The 18192-nt window shown below is 41.2% G+C and overlaps 1 protein-coding gene across 3 annotated transcripts in view; it reads left to right on the top strand.

Moving 5' to 3' along the window:
• Window positions 1–18192, top strand: part of Lrig1 (leucine rich repeats and immunoglobulin like domains 1) — a 101781-nt gene that overhangs the window by 24766 nt on the left and 58823 nt on the right. For 2 of the 3 annotated variants that reach the window (XM_090323763.1, XM_090323755.1), the window contains exon 2: window positions 12951–13022. In XM_090323763.1, the coding sequence (XP_090179889.1) occupies window positions 12951–13022 (72 nt within the window). Of the gene's footprint in view, window positions 1–6353; window positions 6372–12950; window positions 13023–18192 lie in introns of those variants that run through there. The other variant, XM_090323772.1, reaches the window with a different exon arrangement.

The following is an 18192-nucleotide window of genomic DNA, read 5'->3' as shown; positions in this document are numbered from 1 at the left end:
TAAACTTATAAGAAGGCTTTGAAAGAACATTGTGAGCCCCAGCCTTGGAGACCCCATTAAGAGAGCAGTAGTGGTCACTTGCCTTAGCTGATTTCTCTAGACATAGCCTCATAGCTACACATGGCACTTGCTTAGACCGCTCAGCAGTCAGGAGGCATTTTCTAACTGTTGGATAGACCTTGTGGTCAGAATTTCATGGTACTTTGGATGGGGAATCTTGAGAAGCTGTAGACACATTGCTTTGTGATCTAAAATGTGATAGCTCCCATGCTAGAAGGGCTCAGCTACAAGTCCTGGAGTTTCATATCCTTGTCTCCTCTGCTGTCATCTAATTCCAGGGCCTTTCTGAGCTCTGACCCACTTAGGGCTAGGTTGTTTCATCAGCAGCCAAGTTTTTTTCCTTTGGGGCCTTTGCCTCTGCCCTCACTGGTGTGCCTGGTACTACTCCTGCCCCTCTCCCAGGTCAACCTCCTGTCAGAACGAGGGTCAAGAATGGATGTGCCTAACTGGCCTCTGGAACACTGCTCTACTTCCTGACTCAGCTGTGTGTGGCCCTTCCTCAACGATTGCAAATCCTGGAGTCCAGCACCACTCCTAACACCTGTTAGGTGTTTAATAAACAGTGATGTGTTCACGCATTTCCAAGCAACGGTGCAAAACTGTTGGCTTTTTTCTGCAGTGTTCTGTTATGCAGGCATGGTTTTCTCCTGTCCCTGAAATGACTCCCTACACACCTTCAGGGATAGCCACATACTGCCTGTCTTGCAGATCTACCCTTTTGAGGTTAACCCTTATTTACTGGACCTACTAAGGTCCACCTAAACCCACTTTCAGGTCCACCTGTATCTGCAGACAGTTGTTTACCAAACACAAAACCTGCACTCGTTTCCGTTTATTTCCAACGGCACATAACTTCCAGCAAGTCTGTTCGAAGGTGTGATGTAAGATGTGTGGAGTTGGTGGAGGGAACTTGTGTGAGGTGTGTGGTGGTTAATGTGTAACGTCTTTAGCAAGACTTGGGTGGACTTTAATGTGTGGCCTTTCCACTGTTAGGGATATATAAGCCTGTGCTCTGCATCATGGTTTGTAGTAAGGCTCTACAGCTGACTCACACACCCTCAGGTTTAATTTCTTTTGTTTGAAATGACAGCTAGAAGTTACAGTTTGGTTAGCATCCTGCTCTGGTGCAAGTTGAAGATGATAGCAGCTGGAAAGGGGACATCAGCAGCTTTTTTTTCTGGCTTACCTTGTCCCCACTACTTGCATGCCAAATTTTAGGTTTGTTGTTCCAGCATTACATCCTGCCTGCAAAATGAGGGAGAGTAAAATTAAGTGAGACCAAGAAAAGAGATGGAGATCATAATGCCTGGGGGGAGTGGGGAAAAGATGAGGGGATAGGGTGCTGAGGAGCAAGTGAAGTGTCTTCTCCCTGGTGTGATTGTGGTATGATGGTTGTGGCTTTCCGCTTGATAGCCTGATTTCGTTCTACATACTGCCCCATTATGCCATGGTATCTGTGGAGATTGTCCATTTGGAAGGGCTAAAATAGAAACAGAAATGCAAACAGAAATGTTTCACGAGGAAAGTAGCATCATTTTGTGGCATATTTTTGCATCCCTTTGTCTCTGTGATCCGTCTGAGATGCAACAGAAGTGTAGGTGTTAATGTGGAGCCCAGAGGCCAAGGGATCCCAGTAGTGGTAGTCTGATGGCACACAAATAATATTTAGAAGTGCTATTGGCTTCTCGTGGTAACAGAAGCAATCAGTTAAATAAACCAGCTGTTAAGTAAGAACAAGAACAGGAGTGTTTGCATGATCAGCCTTCACATTTTTTGATCCTTGATGAAAGTTAACTGGTTTGTGAATTATTAACTTCAGTGTGCATGAGGAAATACTGTTCACTTAAGTATCAGGCATATTTTTATGTAAGAAAAAATAAAACAGACCACACCCTCAGCTGCTGTCAGTTGGAGCTGAGTATTTGCCAGCGTGAGCGTCTCCTCTTCCCTCCCTCCCTCCTTTCTCTCTCTCTCTCTCTCTTTCTCTCTCCCTCTCTTCCTCTCTCCCCCCCCCTCTCTCTGAGATAGGAATGTGTCCCTCACAGACCACACTTGTGCCATGTGTGGTAGCTCATCACCGTCAGTTTGCTTTGAAGGGAAAGGGCTTGCTTTTCGCACTGCTGGGCTGGGATTTATAATTGTTATGCTTCTTATCAACCTTCACCAACTGCCCAGAATCCTAGGAATGGGTTTGGTAGGAATGCCTGTCTACTTGGGAAAAACTGGGTGGCTGATATCAGGAAAGTATGTTTGGAGGGAGAATCATAAAGAATTGGCTTGAGAAATGTGTCCAGTGTCACTTGACCAGTAACTCTACAAGAGAGTTTGAGGTAGGTTCTTCAACCTGTTTCTGAAAAGCCATTCCTCTCTACTGCTTCCATTTCTACCTTGGAAGAAGCTGGCAGAGCTGACCAAGGGAGATGCACTGTAGCATCCATAGAGGACTTAAGAGTCACACAAAGTGACTTGGAGATAACCATTTGTGAACTTCACTTTGATCATACAACCATTTAGTCCCTAGAGCCCCTTAAAGTTAACAGCAATGGGCTAGTCATTTCTTCTGATTTTTCTCTGGAGAGGGTCCTTGGGTGGGAGGAGGCTAAGGGGGAAAGGATAAAGAAGGAAGGTATGGTCACAAAAAGTCCATTTGCTAGCACAAGTCTTCCTATGAGTTTCAGATGCCTTTGGGTATTGGTGGCTGAAGTAATCATGCACTGTAAGTCACACTTAGAAATGCCTGGGCATGATTCTTCAGGTTCAGTTACTTTACTGAAAGCCCTAAGCTTTGCTCATTTCCAGGGCAGAAAACTTGCATGCCATGGGAAGGAAGAAAGCAGGTGCTTTGTCTTTCTTATTCACGTCCATTGTCCTCTGGTGCAATGCCATTTGATATTGGTTGATCTGAAATACATTGAATGTATTATTCTCAAACTGCTGGGATTATTGCTGACATAGACCCATGGGTCCTATAGCCAACCTCCTCTATGGCAGTAGAAGAGAAGAAATTTGAGCTGAAAATGAATCTCTGTTTTGGGGCTTTGTAGTGGCAAATTATGTGAATGAGAGCATTGAAAAGGTGCCTGGTTTTATACCATCATGAATACCCAGTGCTTAGATAAATATTGACACAGCCATGTGACAGGCCTACCATTTGTCTCATGCCCTTAGGAATAAAAGATCTTTTCTCAGGTGCTCATGACCTGCCTGGTAAACCACCCTGACGAGTTTGTGCAGGTGCGTGCTACACTGGTCCTCAGGAGTTTGAGAGTGGGTGGTTTTCCCTTTGTGCTTGTGCAAGCTTAAACGTAACTGAATCTAAACTTGCCTTGGTTTATATTGATCATGGTTGAGCTTGTGGCAGATGACTGTAGCTGCCAGCACAGTTTTGCACAGTCATGCTTGTGTGACCAAGTGGATGGACCTTTTATTGGCTTTGACAGGATTGCAAGGAAAGCCAGACTTCTCTGGGTTACAGGTGGAGTCTGAGAGTTGAGTACCTTCTAAGTAAATTGTGTTTGCACTTCAAGCCATACATTGATCCTGTGTGGAAGACTCAGCCTGTCTCTTAAGGGGACTAGTGATGAGAATTTCATTAGTGTAAAGTGTGCAACACCAAACCAGGCTCATGTGCTTGTTGGAGGGAAGTCATATGATGTAGGACTAGCTGAGCAAAGACCTTGAAAAACTGAAATTTGATTTAGTTTTTGAAAAGGTGTGATGGATAGAGCTGGAGATAGTATGTTTGTTTATCCCACAAGTTGGTGGCAGAAAAGTCCTGGCTATAGGGTGGCTGCCTTAGTGTCACTGACTTGGTGGGTACCTGGGTTTGGTATGACCCCTGGGCTTTGAGTTCCTGTTGGACTGTGAAGATGATCTGTGAGTTGAATAGCTCATCTCTTCCCTAATGCATGAGAGGTTGTAGAGTCTCTAGAGAGACATGTTTTGTAGGCATCTCCCTTTAGGTAGTATTTCAACACAAGTAACTTAGTGATATGTATAAACCATCTTTAATGGTGATTTGCTTTTAAAAATTGGGCTCACAGGAGGGATCACTAATACACTGTTGGTGGGAATGCAAACTCGTCCAACCACTATGGAAAGCAATATGGCATTTCCTCAAAAGACTAAACATAGAGCTCCCCTATGACCCAGCAATTCCACTACTTGGCATTTACCCAATTGTCCAGAAACAAGGACAGGCTAAATCCACTGGCACAACAATGTTCATTGCAGCACTATTTACTGTAACAAAGAGATGGAACCAACCCAAATGCCCCTTAGTTGATGAGTGGATCAACAAGATGTGGTATTTGTACACAATGGAATTCTATGCTGCTGTCAGAAAGAATGACATTGCCCCATTTGTAAGGAAATGGAAAGACTTAGAAAAAATCATATTCAGTGAAGTAAGCCAGACTCAAAGGAACATAGGCTCAATGGTTTCCCTCATTAGTCCTAATCAGTAGAAACCTTGGGCTCTCCTAGCAGAGATTTACAATAGAACAAAATCTAGAGACATAAGACCAAATAGTATGACACTAAATGTAAGGACCTCCAGGATAAGGAAACAAAAGCCATATAATGAGTGATTGTTGTCCTTAATGTACTATGTTATCTCTCATCTCTTTTGCTATCCCTTGGTTATCTCATATTATTACAATATTTCACCTTGTCATCTGACATATTGTATATATGCTTATTTGGTTATTTGAAATTGGATAGGGAAGGGGGGAAAATATGATGAGGGGTGGGGGTGGGGGAGGGAAATGGGGACCAAGACATGAGAAAGGGTATCAATATTTGTGAAGTAATGCACATTCTATTTAGTGATTATAGTATAACCCTTCTATTAATTACAATAAAAAACTATATGGAAAAAAAGATTAAAAAAATTGGGCTCATCCCATAGTAGTCATTTTATTATGCTCTAGCAAATATAATTTACTGCTAAAACCAACTTTTAAGACAGATCCTTTGGACTAAAATGACCTGGGACTGTAAAGTATGCAGGGGGAGAAAGTGAAGTGATACAGCTGACCATGAATGAGCCTTACAGTTATTGACCATGTGGGAAGAGGTAAGGCAACTTTTTGAGCAACTGAAAGTATATTATTTTGTAGCCAGTTTTCATTCACCTCCCCTCCCAGTTTTGGTTTGGCTTGAACTCAGGGCCTGAGCACTGTCCCTGAGCTTTGCTGCTCAAAATTCGTGTTCTACTGCTTGGAGCCACAGCTCCACCTCTAGTGTTCAGGTGGTTGGCAATAAGACTACATAGATTTCCCCCCTCCCCCCCAAGTTGTCTAGATCATTTCAGTTTTCCTTTTGAAATAGTAAAGTTTTGGTATATTTAAGGATGGAGGTTATATGAGTCATCTGATACTTTGTGCTTATGATTTTAGTTGGAAGGAAGTTCTGTGAGCAGTCCGTTTAAAATAGTGATTGCTGAAATGGTCTGCTAAGTCAAACCTTGACTTCCTATCTTGCTAGCCATATCAGCCACTGGAGCAGAGCACTTGACACTGCCCCATCACTCTTAAGTGGAGAAAAATCATGGAGGATTGTCGTTTATGTTGAGAGTGTTTCATGACGTCTTAGTATTGTAGAAAGAAAAACTTGACTTTTTGGCATCAGCTAAGTGTTTCACAACACAAATACACTTTTAAAAGCCCCATGGAAAAATGGGCAGTATGAGAGTCCATGTTGATAAATTAGCTAATAAAGTGGGCAACTTAACTGTTGGCCAGGTAGCTGACCATCCAAAACATTGCATATTCTTTAACTTTAGCAAGACAAGTTTGCTTGCTTCCCTGTTATGATAGCAGATGTGCTCTTGAGAACTTGTGATTGGACTCACTTTTCTCAATTGCTTAATTCAATAGTAGCTTTCTACTCCCTGGATATGAGGGATCTTCATTTTGAAGTTTGGTAGGTAGCTAGGAAAAGCTAGCCCTAGAAAATGTTTTAAGGAAGCTGGCATTTATCTGTGTTTAGTACAGAGTACTGTGGTAAATACAAGTAAACATTGATGTTTGCATTCATTTTATAGACTCTAGATTTTTTGGCTTTGTGCAGGTTCAAAGGGATGTTGTAGACATTTATAAGAAGTGGCTGTGATTTCCATTGTGAAGTCAGGACGCATGTCAGTAAAAGGAAGCTGCTAGGCAACTCAGAACATCCTCTTGAAACTTGCACCTCAGGAAGAATTTTCCTCATGGCAGCTCCAGCCTGGGAAGCTTCTTACACTCACTTAGTAGTTATTACTTTTTTTTTGTATAGAAGCAGGGGAGATACCAGTTGCTCATAACCATAAGGTAAACTGTTGTTTGTACAAATGTGTTCATTTTAAACAAACCATTTTCATTACCTCCTTCTTTAGGGAAGACAAATAAGTACTAAATTATTATATATTGTCCAGAATCATATTTGCCTAAGATTGCCCTCCTAATCACTTACTTTAAAAAATGAGCAAGATAGGAGTGTGGCTTAGTGGTAGAGGGTCTGCCTAGCATGCACGAAAGCCCTGGGTTTGATTTCTTGGTACCACATACACAGAAAAAGCTAAAAGTGGAGCTGTGGCTCAAGTGGTAGAGTGCTAGCCTTGAGCCAGAAAGCTGAGTGACAGTGCTCAGGCCCTGAGTTCAAGCTTCAATACTGGTCACACACACACACACACACACACAGTTTAAGGGATTAAATGACTTTATCAAGTTATGTATTCTTCCTTACACACAGCCCTGGAAATCTGGAAAAACCAATATCTTTTCCCCAGTTTTTAGGTGTTTTCATTTTGAGAGAGAAAGTTCTGAGGCGGAGGAAGAGATATACAGGCTATCAGATCTCCCAGAGTAGCCCTGGGCACCCACTTGTGCTATAATGTTGGGTCATCTTTTTCCAGCAGTATTACTCATTTTAGCAAACATCTTAAAGCTTAAACTGTGCAAGTGCTGTGATGTTCAGGAGTCAGTCCAGCCAGGGTTGAGTAATGGGAAATAGGCTAGCCTGGAAACCAAACTGCATAGGAAACCTTCATTCTTTAAAGAATGCATGCTTGTCACAGATTTAGGACCAGTTTCTTCCAGTGTGAGTTATAATCCTGATGTTGAATACAGATCTCTGCATTTTGCTGCACTGCACAGTGAGTTTTCTCCTGAAGAGGTAATAGTCTATGAGCTATGTTTTAGGGGATAAAGTACAAATAATTATGTTGTCTAACAAAGTAGGGCTATTTCCTCCCCACAGCTTTCTCAAAAGTATACAGAACTTTTTGTCCCTCAGTTTCCAAGAAGTCAATGGATTATTGTTCATGAGCTTTGAAAGAAGATTTGCCAAGTTTGTGCTTTAGGCTGTAATCCAGGAAGGTGCTAGTCAGATTATGTAAATACCAATTAAGCCTATAGAATTACCCTCTGAAGGCAGTTTCATTAGACCATCTTCCTAAGGATTTGAGTTTTTAAAGGCCTTTTCTCCTGCTGAGATAGTTAAGGACTATATGCTTAAAGAACTTGTGTTAATACTAGTGCACATCCTTCCTACATTTTCAGTAAAGCTCTGAATTACCAGGAAACTGAGATTTATTTATTATTATTTTAAACCCAGGGCTTTCTAAATGCTAGGCAAGTCTTCTACCACTGAGCTATACAATGAGTCCTATTTCATTATTGTTATTTTCTTTGTGATGTTGGGGACGGCCTCATATGTGCTACACAAAAGTTATACCTTTGGCTTTTGTGATTTATTGTTAGAATCGAAGTTTCTTCTGCAGGTGCCATTTCACCTGAGGTATTTGTGGAATATCTAAAGATGCAGAAGTTTTTTTTTTTATTATTAGGATAATGTATTAGAGGGGTTAAGGTTAGATTTGTCAGGTAGTAGGTGCATTACTTCTCATACATTGATACCCCTTTAATGTTTTTTGTTCCCACTTCCCTCCCCTCACCCCCTCCCAATCATCTTGTTTCCCCTTTTCCTTTCCTATTTCAAATAAACATATATACAATATACCAGGTAACAAAGTCAGATACAGTAACAATATGAGATTAACCATAAGAGCCAAAAAAAAAAAAAGAAGAGAAATAACATAGTAATTTAAGAGCAACAAAAGATGCAGAAGTTTTTGTTGATAACTTTACACCCAGTTTAGTAGAGATTTCAGTGATGATGGCTACAGTGGAATAGTCACACGTGTCTGCTGGATGCTGGAAACATGGTTGCATGTGGCTGAGGAATGCTCAATGAATCTGAAGTTTTACGTGGTATTAAGTATTTTAAATGGAAATAACCAAAGTGATAGCTGCATTTAGATATTGGTAGCATGTTCTCAGCTATTGAAAGACTTTTGAGCTCTCTAAATTCTGTGGGCTCAGGGCAGGACTGGGCCTTGTCAGGAAACTTGCTTAGTGAGCCAAGCATTGTCCTGCCTGGTTAAAAAGCTTGTTTTTCAGATATGCCTGGATAGAACTTGAGCTGTTCTCCACCACTATGCCTCTTGTGTGTTCTGCAATTGGTGGGCCACAGTCTTCTTTCAGCAGATTAGCTGAAAGAATATCTATGGCTGAGCGCAATTGTTGGAAGATCTACGCACCCTTTGTGCAAGAACAGGGAAAAATTTGTGTTATGACAATGGCTGACAAAATGTTTAATGAAAGCTGCAATTGGCAGGAACTGAATTCCCGGAGCCATTTGCTACTGAAAGGTGCAGAAATGCTTCTGACAGCATCTGTCCTGCTGACAGATGAATTGTTTTGACAGGAGAACTGAAACCTTCCACTGAAGACCCATTCAGATGTCAGGCCTGGGAAGGGGCGATTGTATTCCTCAGAATAAGTGAAATGCTTTAGGTGTGTCAGCTGCCACCTGGAGGAAGGGATTCACTAAAAATGTTCGTTCACTTTAACCCTTTGCTTGTTCTTAGGATCTGAGATAAGAATTCACACATATTTCTGCTCATGTCATAGGCTGTTTTTCCTTACTTGCCCAGAAATAAACATCACCAAGCATAGGAGTCATGGGGTTAAAAAAACTTTGCTTTTTTTTTTTAATTTGGGAATGGGGGGAACCTCACTACTGTGTATAGTAGTATATTTGCTGTAATAGGGACTGCATTTATTAACAGTAGCCAAAGGGGGGGGGGCAATGTCTTGACCACAAATGAAGAGCTACACAAAATGTGATATGTTAGCACAAAGACTGTTATTTAGCCATGAAAAGAAACAAAACCCTGACAATGTATTTTACAGGGTACCAAGGGGTGGGGAGGAAGGAGGTAGGGAAAGAGAGAGGATGGTGGTGGCCCTGGCTAGAACAGAGTAGAGAGCTTATATGCTTATATTCAGTAGATACAGACTTTGAGATTGAGATGTTGAGAAAGTTCTTAATCTGGGTGCTGGTTGCTCAGGGATGTGACTATATGGAATGCCACCCTTAAAAATGGTCAGCAATGGGCCAGGAGTTTGGCCTAGGGGTAGAGTGCTTGCCTAGCATACACGAAGTCCTGGTTTTGATACTTCCATACCATAGTACCATATGCACAGTAAAAAGCCGGAAATGGTACTGTGGCTCAAGTGGCAGAGCACTAGCCTTGAGCAAAAAGTGTCCAAGGACAGTGCCCAATCCCTGAGTTCAAGCCCCAGTACTGAAAAAACAAATGGTCAGCATAATGAGTCATGTTATATACACTTTGCCACAATAAAGCATGATGCCGCTAGGCATACACCTCTGACTCACCTGTAATCCTAGTTACTCAGGAGGCTGCAGTCTGGGGATCTTAAATGTTCATTGAGTCTCTTTTTTTCCCTCCCATTATTTACAGAATATTAGTTTCTGTAATCAAACCCATGTAGATAAGACCTTACATATTTAATACAGTGTGTTTACCCCTGTACAAATGAAAAAAAGTTTAACATTTCTAGAACAATATGGCTATTAGTTTCTGTACAATGCCAGCTCAACACAGTAAACTGGATACTTTTTCCCAAGTTGACAGCACAGCTAAAGTTTCCAAAAATTCAAATTATATATGTATATATATTTATATAAAAAGATCAATAATAGCAGTATGTTATGCATCGATAGCGGTGACAGCTTCATTGAGTCTCTTATCTCCAGTTAACTGCCAAAAAGCCAGAAGTAGAGGTGTGGCTCAAGTTGTAGAGCGTTAGCCTTGAGCACAAAAGCTCAGCCTTGAGTTCAAGCCCCAGGACTGGCATCAAAACAAACTGATGCTTAGGGTTCTGTCTCCTTGAAATGGAAGACTGTATACGAAAGTATAGGTGAGAATTTTGTTTTATGTGTTTTTCCTCATTACTTTCTGGGGAGATATTCGAAACTCAACAGCTTGTTCTGAGTTTCAGGACCACTTATTTCCCAAACTTGAAAGCTGGGGTAGCTGTGTCTCTTCTTTGTTTTGCCCCTAAGGTTCTCTGAGAGAAGACTTTCCTTTCTAGGCAGTCCCCTGACACTTGTATGTTGATCCATGGCTTTTCTAGTTCATTGAAACTTAAAAGAGGTGGCACATCCAGGCTGACCCAGTGAGAACCAGCATTTCTTCATGAAAATGTTTATCTCTGTAGCTGCTTGCTGGCACCTCACTATTAAGTCCTGAGGTTCCTCGGCTTCTAGATAATACTAATTAATGTAGGAGCAATTATTTTTTCAAGTAGCCTGATCTGAGGCACAGAACTTAGGCAACCTTTCTGAAATTTCGATGTATGTTGTCTGCTCTTTCAGGGAAAGACAGATCAGATCAGTGGTGTGTGGCTTCAGATTTTTTTTTTTTAATTCTAAATTGATGAAGAATGTGGACTATTCCTGGGAGAGGAGCAGAGTGATTTCACTTCAGATAGTTCAGAACAGAGCTTTCACTGCAGAAGACGCTTTGAGCTCCAGCTCCACCCTCACCATTTGTATGTTCAGGAGAGACAGTGGTTGGTCCTCAGGCCAGATAGCAGACAGTTTGGTTTGGCCCATATTCTCTTGTCCCTTTTTCTTTTCCCCTTCTCATATTGGCCTTATTCTCCCATTTGCCTGACCTGCTCACTCTTCTAGCTTTTCGAGCCTTTGTGATTTCTAATAGTCTTTCTCTAAGATGCCTTTCACTCTTGTTACCTGTGAAAGACCCCTTACAGCCTATGAATGCTCAGTGTCTTTGCCTCCAGAAATAAAATAAAAACTCATTCTATTCTTTTGGGAGGGAATGTAGTGAATTATCTGACTTTTCAGGTTTTACCCTTTGACTTCTACTTATCCATTAATAAAGGCACCCAAGCACAGGCAAGCTCATATTTGACTTCAGTATGTGGTTTAAAAGTTACCACGTTCAATTTTTATGGTAACTTAATCTCTGGACAAATTGCTTTTAATTCGGTCCATGCCACAAACGCAGATGGACCATTAGTTTCAAGTGCAGTTTGACTTTTATTTAGATGAATGTCTTCTAGTTCACAGTGAAATGGCTATCAGCTCTGGGTTAGTATTGATTGAAATGTCTCTGGAGTAAGTTTAAAACATAGTTGCCACTTATGTGACTCTTTATGTGCTCAGACTTTACACTCCTGATCAGCAGTTCTGCTAATTGTCAGTGATGTCAATGGAATGAATAACTGAGACAAAACGTGTTAATCTCCTGTGCACAGGAAGGGCTCTGTGGACTGGTGGCAGGAAGCAGAGTGGCAGTGCAGAGAGGGCTCATTTGGGTCATCTCTAGTGGCTTCTCTTCCTGAAAGATGAGTCTGGACTGGGTTGAGGTGATGGGCAGGGAACCTCAACTGACTGAACACTCACTGACCAGCTTGGTCTTTGTATGCCTCCACAGCTATGGCTGGGTGTTGAAGGGGGAGAGGTAGAATTCTGAACAAGAGAGACAGAGGCTATCCTATCATTTGGAGACAGCTGTTCATAGGAAGGTTTTCTTCCCCCCCGCCCCCCGACTGGTTAACATCAACATGAATTTAAAACTGGCTCCTTTCTCCTGAATGACTATCATCCCCAATATTTCTTCATTGACTTTAAGAATACTGTGTTCCTAAATAGCCTTAGGGGTCTGAATCTGGATGTACTTATTTTCTAGTCACTTAAACTTTTGAGCCAACTTTTAGGCTTAAGTTCTTGTTTAGACCAGGCTTTCTCAATCTCTGGCTACTACTAAAATTTAGAGCTGGATATTGCTCTGTTGGGTGGAATGACAAGGCATTGTAGGAAGTTTAATGACATTTGGCAACCAGTACCAGTTCTCCCACTACATCCTTGATGTCCAAACTTGTTTGTAGACATTGCCAAAGGTCCCCCAGGGGGACAGAATCACCCCAAGTTGAGAACCATTAGCTTAGAAAATGATGAGCTAACATCGCCTTTGTTACTGCTTTCTCCTTTGGTAAAACATGAACAAAACTATACTGCTCAAAAGAGCCGTGGAACCAAGACATGTGAAAGGGTATCAATGTATGTGAATTAATGCACCTTCTATCTGGCAAATATCATGTAACCCTTTTACTAATTACAATAAAAAATATAAAAAAATAATAAAAAAAAGAGCCGTGGATTTGCTAGGTTACAAAGCACACAGACCAGGGCACTTTAAGTAAATAAAGGACTGATTGGTCTTTGAATTTTTTTAAAAGTTGCTTGGTAATAAAATAGTATTGTTTAAAATCCATTTGAATTTAGCCAACCTCAAGTGCTTTGAATTTTCAGTCTAATTTTGTGCCACTAGCTTATGAATACAAGTGGAAAGGAGAGATATATTTGCAAATCTTAGTGTTAATACTACTTAAAGTAGTGGAGATGGGAAATTATGAGGGATAGGGTTGGCTGTTGACTTGTGGGAGGATGCAAGATTTCTTAATTCAGGGTGTAATGTCAAGTATTAACACATCGCTTTTCTTTCCCTTTATCAGAAACCTGAGTCACAATAAACTCTCTGAGATTGATCCTGCTGTTTTTGAGAACTTGCCGAATCTACAGGAAGTGTAAGTGTTTTTCCCCAAACCATTGGGGCGTGGATGGAGAGCTCCTGTCATTTTGTAGCATTCTCTCTGTTAGATGGACAGTCTTTAAGTTTGTGAGGAGAAACATTTATTTATGCACCATTGATGGTAAATAATACTGCAGTGGTACATAACTTGTCTATAGTTTTGATCACGCATGGCCAGTGATAATCTGAACATATTAAATAGAAAAATGTGATAATAAATATTTCATATGTTTTAAATGATAGATACTGTGAGCCATGTGATGAATTGTTATTCTGTTTTGTCCATATCATGAATCATCTCATCTAATATATCCATACTATACCTGCCCATCTCAGTTATCAATTATGATATTATTGTCCTGTGTTCAAGTAACTCCCATTTTATCCAATTAAGCCCCTAATGCATGAGAGTGATGGCGCTAGCAATTTGGATGTGGCAAAGAGAAGCTGTGAAGGGCTCTTTTTTTTTTTGACAAAAAGGTGAAAATATAGTAAGATTTTGAGAGACTTCATAATCATATTGTAACTCTTATTTCAGTATGTTGTTATAAGTGTTGTAGTTTTCATTAATAGTTGCTGTCCATCTGTTACTATACCTGTAGTTTGTAAATTAAACTTTGTTTTGCCAGTCCTGGGTCTTGAACTCAGGGCCTCAGTTCTGTCCTTGAGCTTTCTCAAGGCTCTAGTGCTCTAGCACTTGAGCCACAACACCACTTCCAGCTTTTTCTGTGTATGTGGTACCAAGGAATTGAAGTCAGGACTTTGTGCATCCTAGGCAAGCACACTACTGCTAGTTCAAACTCAGGCCCCTGTAAATTAAACTTTATCACAGATATGCATATGTGGGGAAAACATAGTATATGTAGGGTTTAGTGCTAATGTGATTTTAGCATCCATTGGGGTTGTGGGGAAACTTTGAATATAGCCCCATGGAAAAAGAAGACACTTTTTACCTCCCTTTTTCTGCAGCCCTTCTCTTCCTCCTGAGCAGTCCCAACAGAGCTAGGCATTGCTGCCTTTAGATCACCTGGTTTACTACTGTGCAGCATCCTTTAATTTGGGACCTTATTTGTTTTCTCTGGTGGTGCTAGGGTTTGAACTCAGGGCCTTGTGTTTGCTAGAGACATGAATCATTTTGTTTTGTGTTAGATGTTTTCCCACATAGAATCTCTTACGTAGACTTCATTCATAGCTGAAACTTTTTCTTCCTTTTGATGTAAATCTGCTTTTGCTGTGAAGTTTAGAGTAATCAGGAATTTTAGCTTCATAGAAACTTTACAGAGGTCTTCACAGGTCATACAGGGATATTATAAGGAAAAAAGAAATTGTAACTATGACAATATATGGAGACTGATGAAGTCATCATTATTCTTATCCAGGCATAACCATTATGAATACTTGGTAAGAAACATATACCTGTGAGTACACATTATTTTAGAATCAAACTGGATATCAAATCTATGGGGGTGTAGAGAAGTTTTAGACAGGATCTTCTTTATGTACCCCAGGCTGGCCTCAGTCTTTCTGTCTCAGTTCCATTGTAATTATAAGCTTACACCACTATGCCTGGCACATACACACGCGCACACGCACACGCACACGCACACACACACACATGCGCTCTCTCTCTCTTTCTCACGTGTGTGTGTGTGTATGTGTGTGTGTAGTATTCTAAATACTTTCTTATATAAATCAAAATTTTGGAATGCCTTATTTTAATATTTATGTGTCATGCATTGATTTCTATAAATTAACCACTCAGTGCTATTAGGCTTTTTTTTTTCATTAGAGATTACTAGGTAAGCTCTTTACACATTTTTGTTTAACTGGTAAAAGTCTTTGGTTGTTACTCTTTGATCCTACTATTGACAGCTTATTCTAAAGAAAATTTACTTTTATCAACTGGTACAATTTATAAGGTACCTACATTTTCTACCCCCATCTCCAGATTCTTTAAATTGGCCTTTTTTCCCCCCTGTATCTGTTAAAAACTGTTTAGATTTCTAAAGTTAGAGGATCATCGAAGTCGGAAGGGTCTTGGGAAATTCTTTGTCCGGAACCTAAATTTTACCATAAAGTCAGTATGTGAGGGGCAGACAGAAGGAAGTAGAAGAGGACCACTGCGTTGGACCTCAATAACAAATACCACAGGCTGGATGGTTCCAGCAACTGAAATTTATTTCTCATAGTTCTGGAGGCTGGAAGTCCAACACTAAGGGGCTTGGAGGGTGAGTTTCTTCTGGAAGCTTCTCTTCTCTTTGGTAGATGGCTGCCTCATGTGGTCTTGTGCTCTGGATAGATAGATCCCTGGTGTTTCTTGTGTCCTAATTTCCTTTTATAAAGACATTGTTCATATTGATATAGGACCAATGCATGTGATCTCACATAATCTTCATCACTTCTTTTTGTGTGTATGTGATGCTGAGGATCAAATCCAGGGCCTTTACCAGCTAGGAAAGTATTCTATTAAGTTACCTCCTCAGTCACCTTACTGTCTTGTCTGCAAAAACAGGCACACTGAGGTACTCGAAATTAAAGCTTAAACATAGGAACTTGGGAAGAAAACATGTCATCCCATTGTAGTCACTCAAGATGATAAACCCAATCCATCAGGAGCCAGTGGGGCTGATAATCCAGTGCTTTCCAGGGTGTCTTTGATACTTGTAGTTCAAATTCTATGACAGATCTTAGAACTGGGCTCTGCCTCCCTGGTGCTCCTGTGGCCAGGCTTCCTTCCAGAGCTGCAGCTACAAAGGCACACCTGACGTTGTGGCTATGCTATGGTTAAGGAAGGGAAATGCTCGTTTTGGTAATAAGAGCCAGTGAATTTCAGTTCTGGTTTGGGATCTGTATGCCTGGACAAGTGCCTTATCTACTCTGTGTTTGATTTCATTAAAGATGATGCATAGGGCTTTGGCCATGGCAAAAGGGTTGTGGATTACAATTTCCTTCTTTTTGGAAATTCTTGGAACTATGCTTTGGTTTAGAAATACAGTCTTGAAGGCTGACGGGTTAAATCTTTTGCTATTGTGACCACGTCCCGTTCCTCTATCCCTCACTACACTATCAATGATCGTTCATGGTACCCAGATCAGCAGAACTTCTCACTGGTAACAATCAGGGGCACTCCCCAAGGGAGCTGTGACATATCCTAGAGCAGGAGTATCAGAAATGAGTAGAAGGAAAGGGAGATGGAAGAGAAGGAAAAAGTTATCATACAGCTTCCACATTAACTGGGCCATCTGTTTCCTAGAGTGGTCAGCTTTTCCCGAACCTGCAGTCTGTGAAGCCACAGGCTGCTGAAGGAGCTGGTGTTGGCTTACTGGTGGTTAATTTTGGAGGCCCTAGAACCACATAACACTGTGGGCTGGCTGGTCAGAGAAGGCAAGCCCTTAGGAGGCCCATAGAGGACATGTCACTTGTTGCTTCCAAGCCACATGGCCTTCCCTGACCACAGTCCCGAGGGAAGCCCACCAAGGAGGGCCTTAGCCCAGAATTCTGGACACCAAACCCCTCTGTAATAAGAGGGCTATTTATGTAGGCCTCTGAAACCTGTGCTCAGATCATGTTACTCCTGCTTGGCTAGAGAATGCTTACTGTGGAGCTGCCTTGGCTGTCCAGGGCCCTCTGACCTAAGTGGTTCCTGGATTCGGCAAGGAAGCCTTGCATGTGCCCTGCCATGGGGGTATTATTTATAGATCCATCTGCTCTCGCTCCCCCCCCCTTTGTCTAGCTTCAGTTCTGTCTGTACTGTTGGTGTGTATGCACATCTGTGTACATGTGTATTGCAGGGTGGCTGTGATGGTTTTACATTTTAAAAAGGTGTAATACTGAGGGATGTTGTTCACAGTACTATTTTAGGGGAGGGGAATTCCTTTCACTGTCAGGAATTTCCTATTGAACACTCTCTCTCTCTCTCTCTCTCTCTCTCTGTATATATATATATATATATATATATATATATCTTTCTCTCTATATATAAACATAAATATATATATAATTTTTTTTTTTTTGCCAGTGTTGGGCTTGAGCTCAGGGCCTCCTTGGACTTTCTCAAGGCTAAAGCTCTATCATTTGAGCCTCAGCACCACTTTCAACTTTTTTTTTTCTATGTATGTGGTATGGAGGAATCGAACCCGGGTCTTTGTGCATGCTACGCAAGTGCTCTACCACTAGGCCAAATTCCTGGCCCTGAACTGACTATATTTTGAACCCTTAAGTTTAATTATGTTAACTGGGTCCTGCTGAGCTAGTAGTTATGTTTGCACTCCTTTTGAAAGGGTTTGATGTGTTTACAGTGTGCCTATATCAGCTATTAAATGAGTGGCAAGGAAAAAAAAAACTGTCACCCACAATTATTCCTTGGATGATGGGTATGTTTGTTAAAACTAAATTTGATTAAGATATATATGACAGTATGCTATGAAATGTACTCCTCCCTCTCTTTTGCCAGTCCTGGGACTTGAACTCAGGGCCCGAGCACTGTCTTCCACTTGAGCCACAGTACTACTTCCAGCTTTTTCTGTATATGTGGTACTGAAGAATTAAACCCAGGTCTTCATGCATGCTAGGCAGGCACTCTACCACTAGGCCAAACTCCCAGCCTTTTTTTTTTTTTTTTTTTTTTTAAACATTTCACATCCACATCCTGTAAAATACCACGTATCCTTTAACCACGCCAAGCAAATGGTAGTTTTGAAAGAAAGCTGAGAAGCCAGAAAGTCCCAGCTGACCTTAAAAATTGAGTGGGAAGTATCCCACCTCCAGGTTCTGCCCCGAGGTCAGGAAGCTCATGCAGCCCATTGACCTTACATACACCTCCTCCAGCTCCGGGGTTGGGCCATGATTCACGGTCTGTGACATTGGAGGCACTGTTTAGTCCTGAATCATCAGGAAAAAGTTTATAGAACCCAGACAGTTCTGAAGAATTTTTTTTTCCTGGGCTTTGGGTGAGAATGAACTTGGGAGGAGAAGGGGAAGTTAACTGTGGGGATGTGTGAGGGCAGCATATGAGGAGGCAGAAGACCGCATAACCCTAGATAGTAAAAAGATTTCATCACACACTGTCCTTAATCCCTGAAATTCTGTATTCATGGAGACTGTGCTAAACAGCCCCAGTGCTTTTTCCTTTAACACTCCAGCAGTACTATTTTTGACCAGTCTCT

Source organism: Megascapheus bottae, chromosome 2 (assembly GCF_031878675.1).
Source record: "Megascapheus bottae isolate mThoBot1 chromosome 2, mThoBot2.hap1, whole genome shotgun sequence".
In the NCBI taxonomy this organism is placed as follows: domain Eukaryota; kingdom Metazoa; phylum Chordata; class Mammalia; order Rodentia; family Geomyidae; genus Megascapheus; species Megascapheus bottae.
The sequence above is the reverse complement of the archived record's forward strand: the minus strand, read 5'-3'. Positions and strand labels throughout refer to the sequence as shown.